At 36.6% G+C, this 25,137-nt stretch overlaps 3 protein-coding genes and 1 long non-coding RNA gene across 17 annotated transcripts in view; 1 reads left to right on the forward strand and 3 right to left on the reverse strand.

Moving 5' to 3' along the window:
- plekha7a (pleckstrin homology domain containing, family A member 7a) overlaps positions 1–5,566 on the reverse strand; it is a 79,684-nt gene extending 74,118 nt beyond the window's left edge. For 10 of the 13 annotated variants that reach the window (XM_073853561.1, XM_073853545.1, XM_073853554.1 and 7 more), the window contains exons 1-5: positions 5,428–5,566; positions 4,216–4,343; positions 3,429–3,613; positions 3,258–3,334; positions 3,068–3,125 (exon numbers count right to left, since the gene is read on the reverse strand). In XM_073853561.1, the coding sequence (XP_073709662.1) occupies positions 3,068–3,125; positions 3,258–3,334; positions 3,429–3,511 (218 nt within the window). In that variant the 5' untranslated portion in view covers positions 3,512–3,613; positions 4,216–4,343; positions 5,428–5,566. Of the gene's footprint in view, positions 1–3,067; positions 3,126–3,257; positions 3,337–3,428; positions 3,614–4,215; positions 4,344–5,427 lie in introns of those variants that run through there. The other 3 variants (XM_073853552.1, XM_073853550.1, XM_073853555.1) reach the window with 3 other exon arrangements.
- LOC141349724 (uncharacterized) lies at positions 4,240–6,424 on the forward strand. Its single transcript, XR_012357701.1, has 2 exons — positions 4,240–4,373; positions 5,451–6,424. It is a non-coding gene; the product is annotated as an uncharacterized lncRNA (long non-coding RNA).
- LOC129418656 (protein phosphatase 1 regulatory subunit 15B) lies at positions 5,648–9,081 on the reverse strand. 2 transcript variants are annotated; one of them, XM_055173459.2, is made up of 4 exons: positions 8,703–9,081; positions 7,021–8,099; positions 6,752–6,938; positions 5,648–5,788 (listed from the first exon to the last, which is right to left on the reverse strand). In XM_055173459.2, exons 1-4 carry the CDS (start codon positions 8,833–8,835, stop codon positions 5,655–5,657), a joined length of 1,533 nt encoding a protein of 510 aa, XP_055029434.2. In that variant the 5' UTR covers positions 8,836–9,081; the 3' UTR covers positions 5,648–5,654. The 2 variants fall into 2 exon arrangements, with proteins under 2 accessions (XP_055029434.2, XP_055029435.1); XM_055173460.2 differs by lacking the exon at positions 5,648–5,788 and having other exon boundaries at positions 6,236–6,938; positions 8,703–9,078.
- Positions 9,082–12,296: 3,215 nt separating this feature from the next.
- The window catches only part of pik3c2a (phosphatidylinositol-4-phosphate 3-kinase, catalytic subunit type 2 alpha), a 46,916-nt gene continuing 34,075 nt past the window's right edge, over positions 12,297–25,137 (reverse strand). Inside the window, exons 20-33 of the mRNA XM_073853564.1 lie at positions 20,586–20,690; positions 19,878–19,970; positions 19,405–19,542; positions 17,857–17,985; positions 17,603–17,772; positions 17,357–17,513; positions 17,089–17,198; positions 16,797–17,004; positions 15,579–15,703; positions 15,370–15,487; positions 15,153–15,231; positions 13,733–13,845; positions 13,507–13,629; positions 12,297–13,350 (exon numbers count right to left, since the gene is read on the reverse strand). Of these exons, the coding sequence (XP_073709665.1) occupies positions 13,168–13,350; positions 13,507–13,629; positions 13,733–13,845; positions 15,153–15,231; positions 15,370–15,487; positions 15,579–15,703; positions 16,797–17,004; positions 17,089–17,198; positions 17,357–17,513; positions 17,603–17,772; positions 17,857–17,985; positions 19,405–19,542; positions 19,878–19,970; positions 20,586–20,690 (1,851 nt within the window). The 3' untranslated portion in view covers positions 12,297–13,167. The remainder of the gene's footprint in view (positions 13,351–13,506; positions 13,630–13,732; positions 13,846–15,152; positions 15,232–15,369; positions 15,488–15,578; positions 15,704–16,796; positions 17,005–17,088; positions 17,199–17,356; positions 17,514–17,602; positions 17,773–17,856; positions 17,986–19,404; positions 19,543–19,877; positions 19,971–20,585; positions 20,691–25,137) is intronic.

Consider the following 25,137-nt stretch of genomic DNA (forward strand, 5'->3'; position numbering starts at 1 on the left):
TTTTCCAGGGATCACTGCTCATCATTTTTTTGGCATCTCCTTTCTTTAGATCAGGGAATGAAAGGGACAGGGCACAATAATTGCAATGTAGGTGGATCATTAGTCACAACACACAAGCAAAGTCAGAGGCGGTATTGTTGTTTGAAGTGGGCGTTCCAGCTGCTGGATGCTTTAATGGTATTGGTGGGCTGCATAACTAGCCATAGATTTTGGGTATGGCATTTTGGGGACAGTGTGAATTTATGGTTAGAGAGGCTGCCGACCGGCAGGTAGTGACTAAGGTGCCTCTAAGCAGGCACCTTCGTCCAGTTGTTACCTGGGTGCCCAATGCCCCGGGTGGGTGTGTGTTCATGAGTCATCATGACTTCAGGTGCGTGTGTTCATTACACAGAAGTTATATTTTGAGTACCATACAGTACAGTACATGAGATATATGATACAGAACAGATAAATAGCTTACCATAACATTTCCTCTCTTTCTTGTCTACACTTCACTGCAGTAACTCACTGGAGAATATGTTTACTCAAACATTTTTACTCTCTCTGGTAGTTAACACATCCCATCGCGGCTCATTGCCTTGAAGTACTCAACTTTGTCACATTGCATACTGTCATTTGTGTAACAGACCTCTGACGTCATCCGGAAATTTGACGCTCCTTTCCATGTTTGAAAGATTTGCTCACAATGCAATGCTAACAGGAGTTAATTTACAGGTTGTAAGTCCGAAGCGGGAGGAATTATGATCATGTCGATCTTCTCTACATCACCAATCCCAGGAAGTAAACTGTTGCCTACAATCCGTGTGTTTGTTGTAGTCCAAGAAAAGATATTTACGTTGGAGACGATAATTCGCCCCATCGTTTACTTTGGGGTTTGTACCTTTTGCATATTGTTACAGTTTTTCTCAGTCGCTTTGGTGCATTTCTCACATCACTATTTACATTTGCACAACAATTAATGCAGTTTTCAAAACAATTAGTACAAACTGCAAAACCTAGTTGATAACCTGCAAAAGTGTGTCACTTGCTCAAAATAGATAATTCATTCCTCAAAAGCAAGTTTTCATGTCAATGAAAGTGTCAGTGTCTTCAAAATAAAAAGTACTGACACCATTGTTTTTGAACAAGATAGTCAAATGGCTTAGTCATGTTTTCATTATGACAGTTTACTTTATAAATGTTTTCCAATGCAAAAAAGTCACATCTTGGTGACACTACCTGAAAATGTTCAATGCAGCACTATATACTATTTGCACAGCTATTTGAAAAATACAGTAAAGTTACACATTACTGTATTTAGTGAGGTAACTGAGTACAAGACACTGAATACTGTATGTATGTTTGCCATTTTTACTGCATATGCTCTTTGCAATTCTAATTTGTTCATAGCATTGTGCAAAAAAAATACACCCTTATTTACAACAAACATAAACTCACTTTGGCTGTGCACAACTGTAAACAATATTGCAGTACAGATTGAAACTGAACATACAACATACATAGTACTTTTATCATTCTTGCACATCCAGACATTCCTCTCATTCTGCCCACACACAGTAATAAAAAAAATATTTTAGAAGACATTTTCGGGGGAAAAAAAGATTTAAAAAATGATTTTGACAACTAGTTCAACATATTTATATGTAATGACTCAAGCAATGAAATGAGGACTTTTAGTTTTATATGGAATGACTATTCAGCATTCACAAGTATAAGTTAATTTTGACTGAAATGACATGATAATGCAAATGATAATGTTATTAAACAGCAGAGAATTGAATGAGAAACTGCTACTATGATGTGAACAAATGACAGATTTTTAATCTCAATGGGTTTTTTTCTCCTGGTTAAATAAAGGATAATAAAATAATAATAATAAAAAATGACTAAATGTTGTGGAGGTTTGAACTAACTGTTGTGCAAACGTAAATAGTGATGTGAGAAATGCACCAAAGCGACTGAGAAAAACTGTAATATGTACTAATACACTTACACACCAAAGGAAATGTAAAACCGTGAATTGGACCATTGGTGCTCTTTAAACAAATATGTACACTAAACTTTTTTCCTCAAAAAATAATGAATGTGCCTTAGGAATAGCACTATATAAATAAACTGAATGTAGCTGAAATAGCTATTCTGTTCCTTAAATGTGCTGTTTTTTTTCTCTACAACAAATTCAAATGCTTATACGTTATACTTTCTATATGCTTAGGACAAATTTGTTTTTTTTAAACTACTGTATCGCATGCTGTACTCTAAAGTGCTCAAACTTGTATAAAATGCCACCGAATGGATGACAGCATTTGTGTCAATATTTTTGCCTTAAACTTAAAGCACTTGCATGAATCTATATTAGACTCGTTTCATTTTAACTAAATACATTTAGATGGTATAAAAAGCTTAAATATATGGGCACAACCATAATTCCCCTTACATTTAGTCAACAGGTGTTCCAGTAGGAAGTCACTGCATATCTTTATTTAAACAGGCTCCACCCATGCAGGATCCTCAGACATATTGTTACATGACACTGTATGATGTATTTTGGATTTGTCAGCAAATATATTACAGTCACACGGACAAAAGTGTAATCTTTCACTCTTTAAAAATCCACAAAAGACCCACGGTCAACATCACAGTACTGATTGCAAATACTGTAGCCTATATCGAAGCTATGCAATGATCCAATTATGATACAATCATGATCAATGATACAATAAAGAATCCATACAGTGTTTTTAACTAGGGGCTGAAACAGTCAATGTGATACAGTAAAGGCAAGTTCAACTCAGGTGTGTGCACCTGTTGTTCCATAGACTTTGTACTTCAATACTTCTCTCCCAAAGTATACAGGGAAATAAAACCTTTGATGTTCCTGAAAACAACTCTTAACACTTGTAAATCTTTCCTGAGCAGAGACTAACAGCAATATTAAGCTCTTGTAACAGCAATGTCGTACACCTGTAATTCACCTGCAGCACTAAGAGGTAAAGAGTTGCTATAAACCCCCGCACAAATAATTCATCTGACTGGTATGTATATGGTATAAAACACATTAACTTACTCAATAAAGAAACACATTCCTTCTTTTGTAAATCCTTCCTCCCATCCTTTGGGGAGATCTAGGAGACAGGAAAAATAGCAGGTTTACAAAACTTTAACTGTTCCGTTTTGCTTCATGCATAAGCAAACGAAAAACACTTTAATGCGGAAATAATGCTAGCTACATAAAGCACATAAGGTTATAGACTTACCCGACCGGATCATATGTCCAGAATTGACAGGTTCACCGGTTCGGGGATGAAGCCAAGTAGTGGTGCTCGTGTCATCGCTGGAAGGAAAACAAACCACCTGTTAGCGATGCAAACAGCTGGGAAAGCCTCAAACACATTCTTAACATTTCAATAATAAACACGTATCCTCACTCAATGAAAAACACCCTGCCGTCTTTGCAAATCCCATAAGACCAGTTCTCAGGTAAAGTGTCCCGCCGAAGCGGAGCCGCCATTATTCCCGTGTAAAGTCCCGTCTACCTCATGATCCTCCTCGCTGTCCTCTCCTTCTCTCTCACCGATCGGGCACAAGGCGATTAAAGGGGAGGGCTAACTTTCTATTATATTTGTCTTTTAGTAAGTAAGCTTAGCCGACAAAAATATATAAATTACATAAAAACTACCTAAAACGATTATTACGGGTAACACGCTTGAGATATTATTTAATCATGATTATTATTGTTAGAAATTAAGAAAGGCAAACTATAATACAATTCCTATATAACTTGTATTTTAAACCTTAAAATAATAAAATATAAAAGTAGGCACAGTATTTGCTACAATTTATCAATTCACTAGTGATAAATACAGACTAAACTTGAAAATTATGTAAAGTACAACAATGCCTTCATAAGTGAGATCTTTGAACTCTACTTGTGGTGTGACAGGCAGTGCATATTTTTAAATAATTTCAACTACACTACACTGTATTGAATATAATTTGTACTTTATATATTTATACCTAAAACGCTTGGTTGATTTAACAGTCGTCTTATACTGACATCTAGCGGCGTAAATTTAGCATCACTCAACAGCAAATGTTTCAAAACATACTGGCAAAAATTAAATAATACAAAACGTTTCCCGTGCATCCACACAGAAAAATGTTAGTCTTAATGTCAGGTCTAAACTCAAACAGTAAACTCACTTTCAAACTTACCTTGTACTGTACTGTCAGCTGTACTGTAAGCATAGTGCTCACTTTCTGCTTCTCTATGGACCAGTTTTGCCTGTAATTCTGAAGAAATCCTGAAGAGGCTGACTGACACCTTGGGTGTGCATAAAACCCTGATAAAACATAACAACCTTTCTAAACAGGTACATAAAACTGAAAAAATGCATGTTTGAGCTGCTTTAATTGAAGAATACATTGTCCTGTTTCATTTTAACATATTTCGTTGACATTGATGCACACTTGCACTTTTGTAACGTAGGTTTGTAAAAACTTCTTAAATGACCGAATATTAGGCTAATAAGGCCTATTCTTGGACCAATACCCTGTCCGCAAACCACCCCATAATCTAACAGAGCCCTGTGCTAATTTAACACCATCGTACTAAACCGTGGTCTGGCACACTATAAATTCTAGTTCATAAAATTATCTGTTCTCTTTCAATGGCTCACCGTGATCTTTCACGTGAACTGCCACGTAAAAGAGCCTAAGGTTAGTCTACGTGTGTGTTTTTACCTTCGCTCAGTATTTATCATATCTCCCATTGTCATTAAAGTATATCTGTTGGTTTTAATTGTTTAAAGTAATTAGCAATTTTTAAAAAAAAAATGAACGTCCCCTCAACTTCGACTTCTTGTGGCACTGCGCAGACAGTTCGATATTACATCAAAGTACCGCGAGAGTTCTCGGTCTCTCAACGTATACTCTCGCGGTATTTTATATCATACGCCGATCTGTCTGCACATCGCTGCATTAAGTCGAATGCCGACATTGTCGGGGTCGTGTGAATGCAGTGGCCCCATTTAAATCATATTTCATCGGTATTAATACAATTTAAAACATTTAAAGTAAACAGTATAGGGTACAAAATAGATTCAATAGCGTTGCTTCTGGTAACTGTTACACACATCTTACAAGTGTTGAAAGATGACTTGATTAAAATCAATGATTTCACGTGAATTCTGACGTGCAATGGTATGTGTGCAATGCTGGTAAAATTAATTTCTGAAGAATGCATGTTACTCATCACTAAAAAACAATTGCATGTTCATTCCCCAAACCTTTTCTAATTCTAGCAGCTTTTTATATTTAAACACAATCAACCACACGTGTAAAATGGTTATATGGTGATAATGACTATATTCCAAAGAGACAAAAGCATAGACGTTTCCCTCTGAAACATGAGGCGTGTCTGACTACCTGTTCTGCCTTTTCTGTCTCAGATACAGTGGCTGCTGACTGCTGTATTGCATCAGGCAGTGTGTGCTTTGTAATTGTGACTCCAGAGATCCTCCATCTCAAGCTTTGGACTCTCCAGGATGAGTAATAGAGGCTGGGGCCATGCTGCCTGCCCTCCCACAACACACCAACCGCTGCTGCAATCATATGCAATCCTCTCATTGCCAAATAGCGCTGTGCTTTGTTGCCTAGAGACCAGGGTCACCTGGGTGAAAGCACCTTAGGAGAGGAAGACACCTAGCAGCGCCACATGCGACTACCACCATGCATCCTGCTAACAACCTCACCCTCATACTGCTCTCAGATCTGTTGCTTTCTGACCCTGTAGGAACAGATGGAGAGGATAAAAGAGCATTGAGTTATCATGTTACTCTTTTGTGACTACCAGTGAAAGGACAGGTTTATCCAGCGTCACAAATGTCTACTATTACACCGTTTCTTAACATGAGCAGATAGGATGTTTGCATAGAAAAGCATCATTAAAGAAGCAAGACTTTGGAGTACATTGATGAAATATTGCGTAAACGATTGCTTGTCTTTGCACCATGCAAGTTTGTGTTGCCGCTGATGTGTCGAGGGGAGATGCTAATTGATTTCTTCTCATGGGGGAGAGTTTCATCACGCTTTGTTTTTAACCCCTCTCTTACAAGGGCTGCACATAGCAGTCTCACAGGAGTTCTCTTGCACTATGTGAGGCAAGAGTCAGTTTCACAGCCGAAGACACAATGAACTAATAAGACTACCAAAATAAACAAGCCAGGACACAGTGTTTAAGGGAAGAACTGTACATTCAACAAAGTGTGAAGTTCAGAGTTGAAAGTGACAATCTGAAGAACAACAACCAAGTGAACAGTTAGGACAAATTAAGCAAATATCTAAATAATAAATATCTATAAAAATGTAAACATTGCAGTAAATTGTAACCTGGGGTCTTGCTCTTGTGCATTTTCTTCAACTTATATAATTAATAAAATAAAATAAACTTTCTACTTCACACAACTTCAAGAAAATTAAAACAACAACACGCATGCCTACGATTTTAACATTGTGTTAAAAATAAATATTTGTCATCACATCAGTTACATTGCAAGGTCTGTAAGGCATAGCAAAAGCATGTTTAACTTTCAGTTGTCGGAACGAATGTGTCGGGACACAGCAATGAGGTAAAACTGTCATTATAAATCAATATAACAGTCTAAAGGCTGCCCTGGAAACTATAGTATCAACGCTTACAATCAAGAAGGTTAAGAGTTTGTAGTTTAGTTTATCTGTATACTGTCCTTACAGGCCCAAAGCTTTTCCCTGTGTGACGTACTAAAACAGTAGCCAATGGCCTTCTCAGTCTCATTGATTCTTTTTCTGAAGCGGTCTCTGTCCCGGGCAAGCTCCTCCCACCGTCCCTTTCGAGATGCCTGAAGAGCAAAGGTCCAAGCTCGCATCTTGTGAACTTGAACAATTGGAGAAAATTTCACCTGGAAAATTTAAAAGACAACATTAGCATCCAAACATATGACTAGGACATACTGAGATTATTTTGCCCAAATTGTTATTCACCTTCTTTAAAGTAGGACCTTTCTTCTGACCATCTGCCCGACCAACATTCCTTCTCCATGGCACCACAGATAATGTCTCACTAGATGATTTGTGGCAGCAATGGCGAGAAACTTTTCTTTGTAGTAAAGGCGGCTTTGAGTGTCTTGAAGGTTTTTTAAATGTCTTATTTTGTGTGTTGGTTGAATCACTGTGCTTAGAAAGTACTGATGAGCTCTGAAGAGGGGCTCTGAAATTCAACGGGTGATACGGGTCATCATTCTGAGAGAGGGACTTCCATAAGGCCTCTTCTTCATCTTCAGATGCCTGCTTGGAAGAGTCTGAGCCGGTGGACACGGTGGAATTTGAGGGAGTGGGACTTTCAACCTTTTGAACTTGTTTTGAAATCACTTCCGCTTTGCTTTTGTTAGTTACCACGCTGGACATGCATGCGGTAAAGTGCATCGGGTGATATGGATCTGTAGACTTGGTCAGAAGTTCCCAGAGTCTGTCGTTATCTTCTTTCTCCCCCTCCAAACAGGAACTGTCTGTGCTGCCCCAGCTGAACTCGCTGTCTGAGAGATGACTTACAGGCTGAGGTTGACACGGACCTTGAACGTCCTCTGCGGATGAACCACATGACTCCTTATCCACGGATGGCTTCTCGTGCTTTACAATCTCCTTTGAGGAAAATCCTGACACGCATGCAGTAAAAGTAAGAGGGCATGAGCTCTCTCCACATTTCCTTTCTGAACTTCCCAATACGCCCCAGTCATATCCATGTTTCCACACGGAGTGATCTCCAATATAGAGATCCTCATTGTCGGTGAGACACTCGGTTGCATGGGACACAAAGTCGTCCACCAAAGAGCAGCAGAGTTCCTCGTTGACCAGACTTGACAGAACGGCTCTGGAGTGGGAGCTCACGTCAAAGGGGTCCCCCCCAAATTTTGCACCTCCAACGATGTTTTTGTTGTTTTCAAACAAAGAAGAAAGCAGGAAACTGTCGGAGGGGTCTCCTGAGCCACTTGTCATGTGCTGAATGTGTTGCCCCGTCTCGTCTGTAATTCTCAGATGGACTTCAAATCTGAACATCTGGAAGACTGGGGAACATACAAAATTATTTTACTGGTGTACATTTACATTCGTGCATTTGGCAGATGCTTTTATTCAAACCGACTGACAGTGTATTGTTACATTGTGTTCCCTGTGAATGAAACCTAGCATTGGTAACGTAATGCTCTATTAATGATACTGGTATGATACATTTATCTTTATTTACATTTTATTTTATTCATTTGGATTATTTTCTTAATATTTAACACTTATATATGTTTTATAGTAAAACGTGTGCTTGTGTTATTCCTTGTTTGCTAAATTATCAGTATTAATACGCATACATAGTGCAATACACAAAATCGTTTACATTTAACGCAACTATTAAAAACAAATCTATATAATACTGCAACAATTAACCCTGGTTTTACTGTAGTAAAAGTATTTTATTTATTTTTTAATATCGTGGTTCCTGCAGTAAGTTAATAGTAAATTGATGGTTAATATGGTTTAATTTCAAATAATATAATTAAATCGTTCGTAAGAGAAAGTCTGCTCATTTAATAATACGAATCAAATATCTCGATAAAGCAGATGAAATACATTTCACTGATCTTCCCAATAGTATAAATAATGACTTAATAATTTACCGGCCATGAAACTACAGCAGATGATCTGGAGCAGCAGTCGTAGATTTTCCCACAGCACACACAGTATGTGTTTGGTCCAGGGAAGCAGCATCATCCCGCTGTCCCCGAACCTCCTCAGCGCGGTCCTCTCCATCTTCAACCAATAAACCGTCACCTGTTCTGATACTCGTCCCTCGGTCTGTTTTCTTTATAGTAATTTCTCAGCTGATGTTTGAAGTTTGGAAACCACATCTTTCCAAATTTGCGAGAGTTAACTCCGAGCGAAAGCTGTTAAGGTCCACATGATCACCCGTTAACTACACCCTCGAAATGAAAGTGTGACTGTGAGACACGGACTTAAACTTATAAACGCACTACTACAACAAACCTGCAGCGAATTGCGACCTTTCATTGGATTGCACATGTGTCACTCAGACTAACCCCGCCTCTTAAGTACACTAGCCACGCCTAGACGATGACGTTGCCGTGACGCATTGTTTATTTTCCCAAGTGAAATGTCATGATGAAGCAACAGGTTTAAATTACATCTGCTACCCCAAAATGAAAAATGAGCTTATTTTCTGGTGGAAAAATAGTAAACAAAACGCACTAAATCTTCATGTATTTGTAAGATGGTCTCGCAACCGTCTGCTACCAAAAACCAAAACGTATAATCTATTCGTGCAAAAATTTAAGACATGTTTACAAAACTCTAGTTTTAGTAAAGTTTGTTGTTTTTCTTCTATTTAAATTAAATATTAATTTATTATTATTGCCTAGTACAGCACCAGTTAAAGAATATTATTTTTTTAATTACAGTCTATGGGGCAGTTTCTCGGACAGGTCTTAAAGGATAGTTCACTTTAAAATGAAAATTCTGTCATCATTTACTCATCCTCATGTATGAATTTCTTTATTTCTGATGAACAAAGAAGATATTTTGAGAAATGATGGTAAACACACAGCAGATGACCACTGACTTCCATAGTAGGAAAAATATTATTTATTTTGGAAGTATTGTGATCAATGATGAGGAAAATATTTTGATAAATGCTGGTTAGCACACAGTTGACAGTACCCATTAAATTCCATCATATTTATTATTCCTACTATGGAAGTCAATGGTCACTATCTGCTGTGTGCTTACCATCATTTCTCAAAATATCTTCTTTTGTGTTCATCAGAAAAAAGAAATTCATACAGGTTTAAAAACACGAGGACGAGTAAATGATGACAGAATTTTAATTTCATATTCCCTTTAACCTATAGTCCCAAACTAAAATGCTTGTTTGAGCTGCCTTACTTTAATAACATCTTGCCCTGACATATTTCTTAACATATATAGCAGTGTCATTTTTGGTCTCAAGATGCACACCAGTAGTTTTTTGTAAGGAATGTTTGTAAAAACTACTTAAATGTCTTATAATAACAAAGGCCTTGTCCTGAATTAATCTAAACCCAGTCCTTCCTTTAAAGCTGAAGTAGTGGAAGATTTACTTGAAAATATGAAAATATTCATATTTGGAAATTGGAAAATATGATTAGTGAAAGTGCATGATAAAAAATAAAGCAAGGACAAAGAATATTATTTTTCAAAAGATAAAAGATTTGCAATCACTACCCCCAGCTGAGTGTAAAAGCCCTGTTGGGAGATAAATTAGCCTGTGAATTATGGTCTCTATCAAAGTAAGGATTTTTGTCTTGTGAAATACCAGATCATGCATCAGATTGCAATCGATTACATGTTAATTATTCATCATGTGCATCCATGTTACTCAAAATGTCACCTGTAACTAAGCTTATTGCATCATGCTACTGACACTCCTTTTTAATCTCACACTGCTTTACTACCAGAATAAACACAGACTACACAGAAGACAAATTTTAGCAGTAGCGTCACATGGAGTTTATACCATGGGTCTAAACGGGGGTCCACAGCCCATAAGGGTATACATAATATTGCTGTATGACAATATGTTTGTTTATATTTACATTTATAACAGTTCCACAACTTCCACTCATTAGTTCTGACTGGGCAATAGTTGTGCTTTACTCTGCTTTACATTGTGCCTTTACAATATAGCACCCTGTCGTACCTAACAGCTTACTTGAATATATTTGACCCTTGTGGGTTGTTCCAATTCACTACCCTTTCGGGTTGTTCGTGTACAAAAAAAGGCCACTAAATTAAACGGCTGTAAAATAAATCTGTTAATCAACCTCAGTACTGAACAAAATTACCAAATATTTACAAAAAACTTTCATGATTTTAACTCTTTAATTGCCAAGCTCATAAGTGGTGTCATTGATTTGGGGGGGACCCACAAATTGTCCGATTTTCAATATAAAAAGTGATTGTGGAATGGATTCTTTAAATCTTTTTCACAATCTTGGGCATGTCAAAGATTGGTAAAAAATCATGCATATAATCATGCATTATTGATTGTGGGTTGTTTTTCCTTTTGCTATGGTAAAATTTGTAATTTTTGCTGTTGATCACCATGTGGCACTATTCACCCTTAAGTAGACCTGTGCAAAAATCAGAACTTGATTTCTGGCTTGTACATTTTTACAGCTGTTTAATTAAGTAGCTTTTTTGTACACGAACAACCCGAAAGGGTAGTAAATTTGTGCACGGTATATTGTTGAGTATTTGAAAATTTTTCCCAAAATATGTGTAAATATAAGATTTGTCACTAAAAATCATTCCATTTGCTTAAACACAGAGAAAGTTGTGGCCAAATTAAGACACAAAAAAATCAAAAATGGCCTCAACATTTAGTATCAAGGGGGTCCCTGGTCCATGCCTCTCTCATCTAAGGTGTCCTTACCCCCAAAAACGTTGAAGACCCCTGGTGTTCACAATTTACAAGTCTCTAAACAAAACAAAAAAAGTAAAAAAAAAACAAGAAAAAAGTATAGCTTGAATCCACTGTAAATTGGTTTGTCTGAAAGCACCTGCTCTATGAATTACACCCAAAAAAAATTGCAAAAATATTGTGGGAATAGTAAAACAAAATCCAGTGCCGAATCAGATATATTTTTAGCAGGAATCTCCCCAGAGACAAGGCAAATGTGTGTACTGGCCACCTTTACTGCTTTCTCACAGCAACAGCCATTTTAAAGAGGTGGTGCAGATCCTATAATAGATCTGGGGTCAGGCCTTAAAACTTTAGGATGCACAGAATTGTACTGCTAGCTATGAAGTGCACATTATGAGTGTCCTCAAGTATCACAGTTACACCTCTGTAGTAATAAATTGATCACAACGAGGGTCAATGTGGTCACATGGTATTCAAATAAAAAATAGAGATAAAATTGTGACCATCAATTTGGTAGGGGGTCCGTACTTTTTGTCTGACACTGTTCCTTCACATATCAGGATGACAATTTAAGCCATTAGGAAGTTGGTAAATTATTAAAGATGAAACTATTATAGATAAATCGCACAAGGAAAACACTTATAACTTTTCACTTATTAAAATACATTTCAGGCTTCATAACCACTAGCATTAGTGTTTGTTTCTTGTTAGTTTTCTGCCCCCTACTGGTTGATGTGTGTCCAACTGACAAAACATGTTAATCTAATGTAAGAGATGTTAAAAAGAAACAGCAGATGGTCAAAAACATTTAATTTGCCTTAGGTGAGAGAGAGAAATCATTGATTTGGTCAAGTTAGAGGTAACCAATAATAAATAACTGGCCATGTTAATATTCATTCAATATGTATTTCTTAACAGTCATAAAGGCAAATCTCTATTTGCGGAGTGAGTGATGACAATCTGACATCATTTTAAAAATGCCTCCAGGTGAACTCATAGATTAACATGCAGCTGAGCTCTACCAGTAGATTTAGCCACAGGTGCAATCCCTTCTTAACAGGGTTCATTATACAAATCTCAAATTCAGAGTCCCCTGATGCTAAGACCGTCATTAGAAGTGACATCACAACATTTGACAATTTTGTACAAAGCATGTTTTTTTAGTCATTTACACCACAAACGTACAGACTAGCCAAAGTGAAAGTAGCATGTGAAGTGTGCCATTGTTTCCTACAGAGGAGTGGTCTCGTGTTGATTCAGTTCATTTGGCACATTATAAAAACCACAGTGAAATCTGCTGTGCTTACTAGATACCTCGAAATCTTACAGGCTATGTTTTATATATGCTTATGTAGAAAAGGAAGGTGTAAAAATCAGCCATTTTAAAAATACAGGTCGATCTCTCTATATATATTTATATAATAATATATAATCTCTTCTTTAAGTGAGCCGTTTTGGTCCTCTTATGTTCCAAATGTACATAACACAAATGCAGATTTCTTCTTCACATACAAAGTTAAGAAGATTGCTTCTTTCAGCAAACAGTAACCTTGTTTAGTGTCATAAGAGAGAAAGGAGCTTGGATCTGAGTGGTCCTGTAAGGGCACTTGTTCTAGTCACATCACCCTTCGTGGAAGACTGGTAGGGAATGGTGGTTGTTGGATCTAGAAGTAGGGCACCGTGGTGAGCTTATACCATTTGACAGTCTCTCTGCTCAGGTCAAAGTCCTTAATGCTAAGGGTGATGCCACCCAAAAAGCAGTTCTCTCGCAGAGACTCGGCACTGAGCACGCTCAGTTGAAGTTCTCTTTGTTTCAAGGTTTCCTTACTGTAGCCACTGTACACCAGCTGCAAAGAGTGATTTAGAGATTATTACAAGACATCACTTTAAATATAATATTAAGATAAATAAATCAAATCGGAATATTCAATTGGATTAACATTTTTAATCAATTATTAAAATTCATCATGTTTGGTTCAATTGGGTTTAGAGACCACACTTACCATTTCATTAAACGTGGGGTTTCTAGTCTTCCTAGCAATCTTTGTCTTGCGTTTGGAAGTTTTGTGAGGGTCTGGGAGGAGGTATGTTTTTACGTAAGGGTTTGGATCTGCTCCATCATTTGATATCTGTGGTTTTGAAATGACAGGTGAGATTTCAGAGTTAGTTGGATGTTTCTTCGTAATAAACCAACAATAGGATCACTTTAAACAGCTTATTTTTATATCGTATCAGGTCTTTAATGTGCATGACCATGATAAAGAGTGTGCTGTTTCTATAGGACACTGAGAGTTTCACTTCACCCTCCACTCGGCCATTGGTGGGACTCACTGGGGTCATCTCTGGAAAACAGACATACATTATTTACAAAGAAATAATGGGAATTATACAGTGTCCAATCCTCATGTCGCATAAAAAATAAATGTGACTACACACTTGTGGTGCAAAAGAAAGATGTAAAACTTTAAATGTAAAACTATATTTTAAGGGATAAGTTTACTCACCACCATGACATCCAAAATGTTGATGTCTCTTTTGTTCAGTCGAGAAGAAATTATGTTTTTTGAGGAAAACATTCCAGGATTTTTCTCATTTTAATGGACTTTAATGGACCCCAACACTTAACAGTTTTAATGCAGTTTAAAATTGCAGTTTCAAAGGACTCTAAACGATCTCAAACAAGGCATAAGTGTCTTATCTAGCCAAATGATTGTCATTTTTGACAATAAAAATATGCACCTTTAAACCACAACTTCTCGACCTCCTCCGGTCGTGTGACGCGCCAGCGCGACCCCACGCAATACGCCATCATGTCAAGAGGTCACGGATGACGTATGCGAAACTACGCCCCAGTGTTTACAAGTGTGGAGAACAGGACCGCTTAGACGTTGTATATGGAATGATACTAATTAATGTATTTGTGTCAGTTTATTGTTTAAAATGGTCCGCAAATTTGCATTTCATATATGTAACACGTGATCTTTCGACATCATTACGCAATTACGTGAGGTCGCGCTGGCTCGTCACACAGCCTGAGGAAGAGGGGAAGTGTGTGGTTTAAAAGTTGCATATTTTAATTTTTCTTGCCAAAAATGACAATTGTTTTGCTAGATAAGCCTCTTATGCCTCTTTTGGGATCATTTAGAGTCCTTTGAAACTGCAATTTTAAACTGCATTAAAACTTTTAGGTGTTGGGGTGCATTAAAATGAGAAAATCCTGGAATGTTTTCTTTCAAAAAACATAATTTCTTCTCGAGTGAACAAAGAAAGACATCAACATTTTGGATGACATGGTGGTGAGTAAATTATCTGGATTTTTTTTAAGAAAGTGGACTAATCCTTTAACATGTACAGTCTAAAGTCACACTGTACAATGTAACTAAAAGTACATTTAAATCCCCCAAAATTACACCCTTTACATAAAGGAAGTATGTAGAAACTATACACTAACAAATCATTTACACATTTGGTAGGCACTTTTATCAAAAGTGATTTCAATACAGGGACGATGCATAATACATACATTTATCAGTATATGTGTCATTTGGAATCAAACAAATGACCTTTGTGTTGCTAATGTAATGCCCTACATACTGAGCTACAGGAACACCACAAAAACTTTGCAAAAAGAATCAATCTGATGACATGCCTGGAATTTTGAATCCGTCAATCCCTTCCGACTTGTCATCTCTTGCAATAGGGTGGAAAAACGTGTAGATAAGATCACACTAAAAAAACAACAACAACAACATATCAACTCAATGACCTATGCCAAAGTCAAACTATTTTTGTCTTTCTTTTGATTGGCAAGTAACAATGACAGTTTATGTGTGCTGAAATAAATGTTAAATTCTCTCCATGTCCACCTGAGCGACCTCTGTTGAACTCCTCATCAGATTGTGTACATAGCTGCTTAATTCCACCTTCCTTTTGGATGCTACTTCCTTGATGTGTGTGCGACCCAAGACCATTTTACTGGGAAATCTATAAACAGGCATAAAAGTTATTAAGGAACAACTCTAAAGTAGAAACTGCAGTATTTTACACATCACATGTTAAAAGTAGACAGATGTACCCTGGTAGTTTCCACAGAGGGAAGAGAATGGACAGCTTGTTGTGCAGTTCCTGAAACTCATCAAAGGTGCGGAAGACAAACTGTGGTTCACTTTGACCTTCTCTTAGGAGCCGAATTACATACGTCTGTTCAAAAAAAGATGAAGTAATATCAAATTAAATTCTTTTTTTTATAAAAAGATGGTTAAAAATATTCACAAAACATACAGTACTTTCACAGATTATTTAAGAATCATGATGAATATTTTGGTCATTACACATCTACACAGTTAAAGCTGCAACCGTAACATTTTTGGTGAAAAAAACATAAAACAAAAATCAGTTATTAGGTGATTAGTTAACAAGTATATAAAAGCAGTCACCTCACCCTACAACAATGGTTAGCTTTAAAGACATATAATTTGAGTACATTGTTATGGGTAATGTCACTTTGACTTTATATAATAACTACAATTTACTTGCAATTTATGTTTCAAACTATGGCAACACTTTTTATAAAGGGGGCACTCCAGCTCCCCTAGAGTTAAACATTTGATTTTTACCGTTTAGGAATCCATCCAGCAGATCTCCGGGTCTGTCTGTACCACTTTTAGCAGAGCTTAGCATAATCCATTGAATCGGATTAGACCATTAGCATCGCGCTAAAAAATAACCATAGGGTTTCGATATTTTTCCTATTTAAAACTTGAAAACTTTTTTGCCATACCATGGCGGCGGCAGGCCCAATGATATTACGCAGTGCCCGAAAATAGTCCCCTGCTATTGAAAGTTACCAAGAGGACTATTTTCAGGTAATGCGACGGCTGCAGCCATGGTACGGCAGCAAAGTCCTTGATTATTACGCCGGAATGAGAGTATACAGTTCTTAACCATATCGGCCTAGAAAATAGCAAATTAAAATTTTCCATCAGTCTTAGTAGTACATGATGTAACTACAGAAGAGTAAAATTTGAAATAGGAAAAATATAGAATCTTTGGTTATTTTTTAGCGTGATGCTAATGGTCTAATCAGATTCAATGGATTATGCTAAGCTATGCTAAAAGTGGTACCGCCAGACCCGAAGATCAGCTGAATAGTTTCCAAAACGGTAAAAATCAAATGTTTAACTCTAGGGGAGCTGGAAAAAGAGCATATTTTCAAAAAAAGTGGAGTGTCCCTTTAGTTTCAGATTGCAGCTTTAATAGACGCTAATAAACTAATAAGTGCTTTGTGTCTTACATAATGCTTGTCAGGGTTGTATCTCTTTTGATATGAAAATATGGAGGCATCTTGGATTCGGCCGTCCTGCTTTAAGGTGTATGTGCGGGGTGCAAAGGACAAGATGGGCTCGTCATTGGAGGGAAGGCCAGAGAAACGCATCTGGGCCAAATTATGTATGAAGAAATTGAACTTTGTGGCCACACTGCCCAGGCTGGATTCAATCAACCTATATAACAAAACGTAAAAGAAACAGATAATAAAAAAAAATCAAACGAATCTGTATAGAATCTGTACTAGGAAAAAAACGTACCTGGTGAAGAAAATGGTTGCCTCTGCATCTGTGGTCTGAGGTTGAAGAGCATCATAAACATATTTAAGATCTTGTACTCCAGTCAACTCGGGTAAACCTGACTGTGTCATCTGTGTTAAAACACAGTTACAATAAACAGTAAGTCCATTAAATGCTGAGAAACAAATAAACATCTTTCAAGGAATTAGTTTGTAAGATAGCTTATCAGTAAACATTTACACAACAAGACTTGTGTGTTGACACAACCTTTTCATTATGTCTGCATTACCAGAGACAGCAGGTTGAGGAAAAGGTTGGAGTGTTTGCGAATCAGGTTGTAAGCTTGTGAGCAAAGGTCAACAAAGAGCTGGAAGCGGCTTGTGGGTCTCTCGCCTCCATTGATGACGTAAGCCATATCAGAGGTTAAGACAAATGGTGCGCGGTCCCTGTGGAGGGAAAAGCATTGAGATCTGATTAATATAACAAATTTTACTTATGATGCCACCTGGGCAACATGGAGTAATTCGTTACTTGCCTTTTGAAACTCCCGATCATTTGTGCGTGACCCAGGAACTTGCCAAAGTCTATGTGAAACATGTGGCCAGTGGAGCGCAACATGATGTTGTCATTGTGGCGGTCACAAATGCCCAGGATATAGGTGGCAACACAGCATCCTGCACAGGTATAGATGAAATTCTCTGAAGCCTAACAATATGGATAAAAAAAATAAAACGGTTAATAAATGATAAGGAGGTCTGGCTAAAAGCAACCATGGATCATTAAATGCACCTTCTCATATTCATCCTCTGCAGGGTTGTACTTGCGTAGCCACTCGGCCAAAGGTTTGTCTTTGAAGGAACCGGTCACTCCATACTCCACTTGAATCTTTCTAAGCGTTTCTGAAGACGGCACTAATTCCACCATTCCTGTAAAAGGAAACACAACTTTATTACTATGATGCTCACAATATAAGCAGAAAATAGGTTTAAAGGATTAGCCCATTTCTTAAAAAAAATCCAGATAATTTACTCACCATCATGTCATCCAAAATTTTGATGTCTTTCTTTGTATAGTCGAGAAGAAATGTTTTTTGAGGAAAACATTCCAAGATTTTTCTAATTTTAATGGACTTTAATGGACCCCAATACCTAACAGTTTTAATGCAGTTTAAAACTGCAGTTTTAAAGGACTCTAAATGATCTCAAACGAGGCATAAGGGTCTTATCTAGCGAAACGATTGTCATTTTTGTCAAGAAAAATAAAAAATATGCACTTTTAAACCACAACTTCTCGTCTTCCTCCGGTCTTGTGACGCACCAGCGCGACCTCACATAATACTTCACCACGTCAAGAGGTCACGGATGACGTATGCGAAACTACGCCCCAGTGTTTACAAGTGTGGAGAAAGAGGACGTTCCGATGTTGTAGAATGATACTAATGAATGTCTTTGTGTCAGTTTATATTTTAAAATGGTCTGCAAATGTGCGTTTCATATATGTAACACGTGACATTTCGGTGTCATTACGCAATTACGTGAGGTCGCGCCACACAACCGGAGGAAGTCGAGAAGTTGTGTTTTAAAAGTGCATATTTTTATTTTTCTTGGCAAAACTGACAATCGTTTTGCTAGATAAGACCCTTATGCCTCGTTTGGGATCATTTAGACTTCTTTGAAACTGCAATTTTAAACTGCATTAAAACCGTTAAGTGTTGGGGTCCATTAAAGTCCATTAAAATGAGAAAAATCCTGGAATGTTTTCCTAAAAAACATAATTTTTTCTCGACTGAACAAAGAAAGACATCAACATTTTGGATGACATGGTGGTGAGTAAATTGTCTGGATTTTTTTATAAAATTGACTAATCCTTTAATCTATATTTATGGCAAATTTTAAAGAAAGACAATTGTTAAAACAACAACTAAAAGTCAAAGTGAAGTACATTCCTAACCCATTTTACTTTTGTAATACGTTTTTCTGAGAATATTCAACCATAAATGTTCTTTGAAAAAAATTTTATGATCAGTTTTATTTTATGTTAACCTTAACTTAAATATAAGATGTTCATATATATATAATATATATATATATATATATATATAATTTATATATATAAATTTCATAAATTTTAACAAGAATGATATTAACCAAATGCTCTTGGCACGACACGTATTAAATATCATAATACTTTTGAATAAAATTTGCTTAATCCCTGCTTCAGGTCATTCAGAAATACTGGTTTGTTGGCATAATTCAATAAGAGTTCATAATTCAATAAATGCGCATTTACATGGAAACATGTCAGACGCACCTTGTATGTTTATATACTGTATAAGTGCACCATTCCTTTGTCTTTACCAGTGGAGATGCATTTGAAGTTCACAATGCGCAGGTCCAATCCCTCTTGCAGCCAGATCCGATCCATAATCCGGATCATCTGCAGAGCCAGCATGTCCTGTCTCAAGTCCTCTCCAACCTATAGGATACATAAGATATATTTAAAAAAATAACACAATATTTCTTAATACTGTGCCACAGCAAAGCAATATACTGTAAGTACTTTGACTGATTCGGCCACCAGAGGGCGTGCTCACGATGAAGTTCAAGTTAAAGTGCAGTTTTGTGTGGCCTACTTCTTGTAAAAACTTTATGTTCCTTTTGAAGGTATGATTCCACCATAGTAATTTGTATAACAGGACAGCTTAGGTGTAATTGATAGCCCCATAACTACTGAACTAAATATACTAAAATAATATAAAACGATAAACAAACCATGCTGGCCCTTACATTAGCACTTAAGTGGTTTTATACCTTAAACATGACATTAATCTCATCTCCCAGTGGGTCTGCATTCACCAGTGCGATCTTTAGAGGTACAGCGTTGGAATTGAAGAAGGAACAAGCCTGGTTTTAAAGGGAAAACAAAAGCAACAGCATGTTACGAAAACAGCATATCTTTAGCGTTTCTGCAAGGTTTTCTGTCTCGACATCGCAACAAAGAAGGGCTTTGAATGGAATAGCACCAACTAAAGGAGAAAGATGCTGCTTAGGTCGTGCTGACTGTGCACATCTCCACATCTCAAACAGGAAGAAGGGAAGCGAGCACCGGCGATAAGGAAGTAAACCACATGTGAAATGAATTGGAACCAAATCTGGCAGTCTTTACATGAGAGCCGAAGGAACATTTTTAATCTGAGGCCTCTAGAGAATTCCATTAAAACTGATTGGCATCATGAAAATCATTTAACAAGATCAACGTTAGAATTTAACAATATTATTAACTAGGAACTGCTACAGCAATGTAACATTTTAACTTGTGTCTTCATAAACGGGGTCACCTGACAAGTTTTGTGTTAGGATACATTGAACATTTTATTTATAGGGTAACATGCTTATATTCAATTTACTTTCATAAGGTGACATAATTGTGAAACATAGTATTGTAAGAGAACAAAAACGTAGGGCAGAACTTGATTTTATCTATGGGGAACTGAAAAGTAGATGTGGGTAAACACTCACCTTTATATTAAGTTCTTTTGCCACAAGGCTGGGACTAATAGGCAGTCGACAGTTGTTTTTCTGGAAGAATGACTGCACCCTCTCTAGACCCTCCAGCAGCACCACCTATAAACATTAAACGTTCAGATGATTCTCAAACCGAGAGAAACTATTCGAGGTCTTTCAGCATTCTTTGCACTGTTTAGTTAAGAAAGAAACAGATAACCTGATCAAACGTGCCAACCGTTTGTGCAGATGGGCGATATAATGAATTTGAGGGTTCATCCAAATATCATGAATACTCCGTCACAGGCTGCTTTATTTTTGGGGAAAATACTTTTTGTATTTTTGCAAGGATTAAATAAAAGCATTTGTCCTCAAAACCACTAAAAAAATATTCGTTGAAAACTGTTTTACTGTGTTTATTCATGCTATGAACACCATTATTAAATTAGATTTTTGGAACAATTGTGACCCTGTCTGTTAAATTCAGGCTAAAGTCTGCTAACCTATTTATGAGATTAGGAGCATCAAAGTTTGATTTTAGTCAGTTTTATTTATTTCACTTCAATCTTTGGCATGGCCTTACTCAGTCAATTTTAACCCTTAAACATGCAAGAGTGGAAAATGTTGAGCAAAAAATCATTTCATGACATTTTTTGTTTCATCTTGACTTATGTAAAAGATATTCATTGGAATTTTTAAAATATTTGATACAGGGTTCCCACTCTTTTCTTGAAAATATTTTCCAGGACGTTTCCAGGACATTTTCAGCTGCTACAGTGTGAGTCAAGTTATCACAACTAAGGCTGGGTAGTAGTGATAGTATCATATCATCATTGCTGATATCAGTTTAAAAATCCAAACTCTCACAGTCAAGCTGTATTCGCAATCAGTCACTAACGTTAGAAAATATGAACTATTATCGGACTTCTAAATTAATTGCATCTGCTCGCACCAAGGCACATTACGCATCTGGTATAGCATAAACTGATGAGTTATGTGTTTTTGACTCTAAATTATTTCGATTTATCCTATCTTTGTAACTGTTTTGTCAATTATATTGCTGAAATGGATAGACCTTTTGTAAAGCTAAATGTGTTTAAATGCAAAATCCATTTAGCCTACTGGTGTATGAAATGGATCTGAAGTATATCATATATCCCAAGCTTTGGAGAAGCTTTGCTATTTTCTACAATTGTACCTTTTATTTTGTACATTTAACCAGATTGCTTAAAATGTTTATTCATCTCAGTCTGTCTCTCTTGTACTTTCTCAACAAAATATTTTATGTTCAATAAATCACCAAAACAATTTCCTTTACTTTATCTGTTTACTGTTTACTTACAGTTGACTTAGTGCATCTGACACCTGCATTCTTCAAGTAAAAATGAAAATCACTGCAAAAATAAATCAAAACTATAACTATCAAACTCAAATCCTATACTGCGGTGCAAAAAGGTCAATATAAAACAAAGCAATGTCACTTTATTTTTAAGAAATTCTCAATGATAAAATAAATGAATGGGAAACTGAAATCACATTATTTTGAAATGTTTTAACTAATCTAGGACTGTCCCTAACAATTATTTTGCTAATTGATAATGAAGTAATTTGATATTTTTGGTAATAAAATAATAACCTTTAACATTACATAATAATGACAATGCAATAATAATTCGTCCAAATAAAGTATCAAAACTAGTAAACACATTTATATAGCCTAAAAAAACAGAATTATGTACTATAACAAATGCCTACAGGGGGCGGTAAATTACCCACTTCAGTTACTTTAATTTTAAATGGATGCTTTTAGCCAAACAACGTTTAAATCCATTTAAATCTTAAATATTAGTCCAATTCTTTACAGTAGAAATGATACAGTCACTGTTATTATTGAGCAAGATTTAAAAAGCAAACGCAGTAAAAGACAGAATATAATGCATTTAATTTATGACGTATGCAGTCTACAAATGCAACCTCTGGATGCAGCATTTTGTATAAGAAACGGCCAGCATTTGACCTCCCCGAGAAATCTTGTGACATAATTAATTTTGCGATACATATTTAATCGCACGAGATCTCGTCACACCCCTATATTTTATGTATTATACTTACTGTACACAACACATTATTTTTTCACTTAGACTTCGACTCGAATGCTTTCACAGTGAATCCTTACGTGTAACGGTTCACATTTACCAAAAGCTGGCAGGTACACACACACCTACACACACACACACACACACACACACACGTACACACACGTACACACACGTACACACACACACACGTACACACATGTACACACACACATTACCTTTTTAAGCCCAACTGCAGCAAATGGGGAACGGGGTACAGAGAGTGAGGCAGAGCAGTGCCATTGAGTGCTGAGGCAGAGGGGAGGAGGAGAGGGACGGGAATGTAACGTTGTAGGTTCAGTAGACTTGTTATTCTCTGCTTTTCTACAATGATTAGCTGAAACTGCTTCACCACGCTGCTGAATCGTGTTGTCAGACAGGAGTACCGCACGTGCATATTTGCCACAGAACTCACATGTCCGTAGTTTAGAGGGGCAAGTCCTACCAGCGTACTATGTCGTCAAATTGCGCACTTGCTACGCAAACGCGTACATTGGCAGGTTTGTGTCACGTGGGGCGGTGTGCTGGCTACATGCGGAAATGAAAGCAGACAAGCGCTCCAGCCCAATATTACACGTTAAAGGCAGGTCAAAACAGACATTCATGCATAACATTTTTAACCCGTTTGCATTCATCCTACCAGGAGGGAAAATAATTTTCCAGGACAACGCAAGCGTTTCCAGGACATTTGACGTTTCCCCCCATTTTTTATGTGTTTTCCAGTACTGGAAAATTGGTCTTTCATTTTCCAGGTTTTCCAGGTTTTCCAGGACGCGTGGGAACCCTGTTGATATATTCAGGATTTTATGAGTTGTATCTCCCAGGATACATTGCCCTATTAAGGTATAAAAAAAGGATTAAGTCATCAAAATTTATTTTTTATTTCCAGCAAAAATTGTGTGATTCTGACTTCCTCTCTTGCTCTAAAACATGCCATACATATTTTTTCATCCATTTTAAACAGTGTAAGCAACAGGTTTACTAGTAATATTGCATGTAAATAACACAACTAAATGTAAGTAGGTCTAACTAAGAATGAGCAGTTTTTGCATGTCTTCATTGGCTTCGTTGGTGCTTTTTCTGCTCCATCTGCAAAAAAATATATTTTTAGATAATAATAGTTTGGTAAATTATTCAAGAATTGATTAATTTTGCATACTACCTGAACTACCCCTCAATGTAAACTATATGTGTCTATATGTGTTTCATGCAGAGGCCTCTTATTGGCTGCAATTTAGAGGAATGCATGCCTGGCATTTGAAAAATTACCTAAATTTCTTGGTTCTAATACACCACTGGACTGTCACAAAAAATTTCATATTCATCACTTTTCTCAAAATCTATAACTCATATTCCCTATCATTCCTTATACCATAAAATTAGCTGTTGTGAAGCCGCGAAAGAAAATATCCAGTTAAAAATGCTAAGATGCAGTCACCTAAATATACGAATATCATTTTTACCTGCAAATTTGATCATTTTTTACACTTTTTTTTAACTCAAAATACAAAGATAGGCAATATTGTGGTTAATCCCTTTTTTATACCCTAATCAGGCAATGTATCTCAGGGGATACGTATATTTCAAAATGTGCTAAATAACAATATAAACAACATATAACCGAATTTTCTTCTTTAGCACCTTAAGACAATGTTCACAATTAATATTAGCAGTATTAATTTTTTTAAAGAAGAAAAGTAATATTAATATTCATTTGCTTACTACAAAATCTGACTGTCCTGCAAAACCGGTGGCCATGTTGGATTTAGGTCAGGCTGACCAATCGATAAAAAAAAACTTGAAGCAAATAATGTTACCCACATATTCAAGACAGACCAAGGTTTGATAAGTGATGTAAGGATTTGATTGAAAGATCTTTTTTATGCCCCAAACAAGACACTGAAGAGAGCGTATCCCGTGGTGCACATTGCCTGTTTAAGGGTTAAATATATCAAAGTTATTTATGTTCCTTACATTTCATAAATCATAAAAAATGATGGATTTTGACAGACTTGGCCACAATTTTGAAACTTTTCATTTTTTCCCTCTTAAAAGAATTAAAGTTTGGCTACATTTCACACAAAACCAGTTGAGGACGTTTATCTGTGTGATCCATAAGAAAATTAAGGTGAACATCCAGCATTTGGCACAGATCAAGACAATAGATAAGATGAGAACAATTTAAATTAATTTGATACAAATAATGTGTTATGATTTTTTATTTTCTCAAATCCAGTTCTCAAAACCCCACCTTCCATAACATTTTAATTATCATCCAATATAAAAACAGCAAATTCAATTGATCAGCCCTCTTCCATAAAAGGCTTGCTCCACATCATTCGGCGCAATGCAGAATAATCAGTGCGTGACATCGCAGTACCACAAAAGCTATTTGAAAACTTCCTCACTTTCTAATAGCTCTTGCACGACCG

Source organism: Misgurnus anguillicaudatus, chromosome 15, assembly GCF_027580225.2.
Source record: "Misgurnus anguillicaudatus chromosome 15, ASM2758022v2, whole genome shotgun sequence".
NCBI classification, from domain to species: Eukaryota; Metazoa; Chordata; class Actinopteri; order Cypriniformes; family Cobitidae; genus Misgurnus; species Misgurnus anguillicaudatus.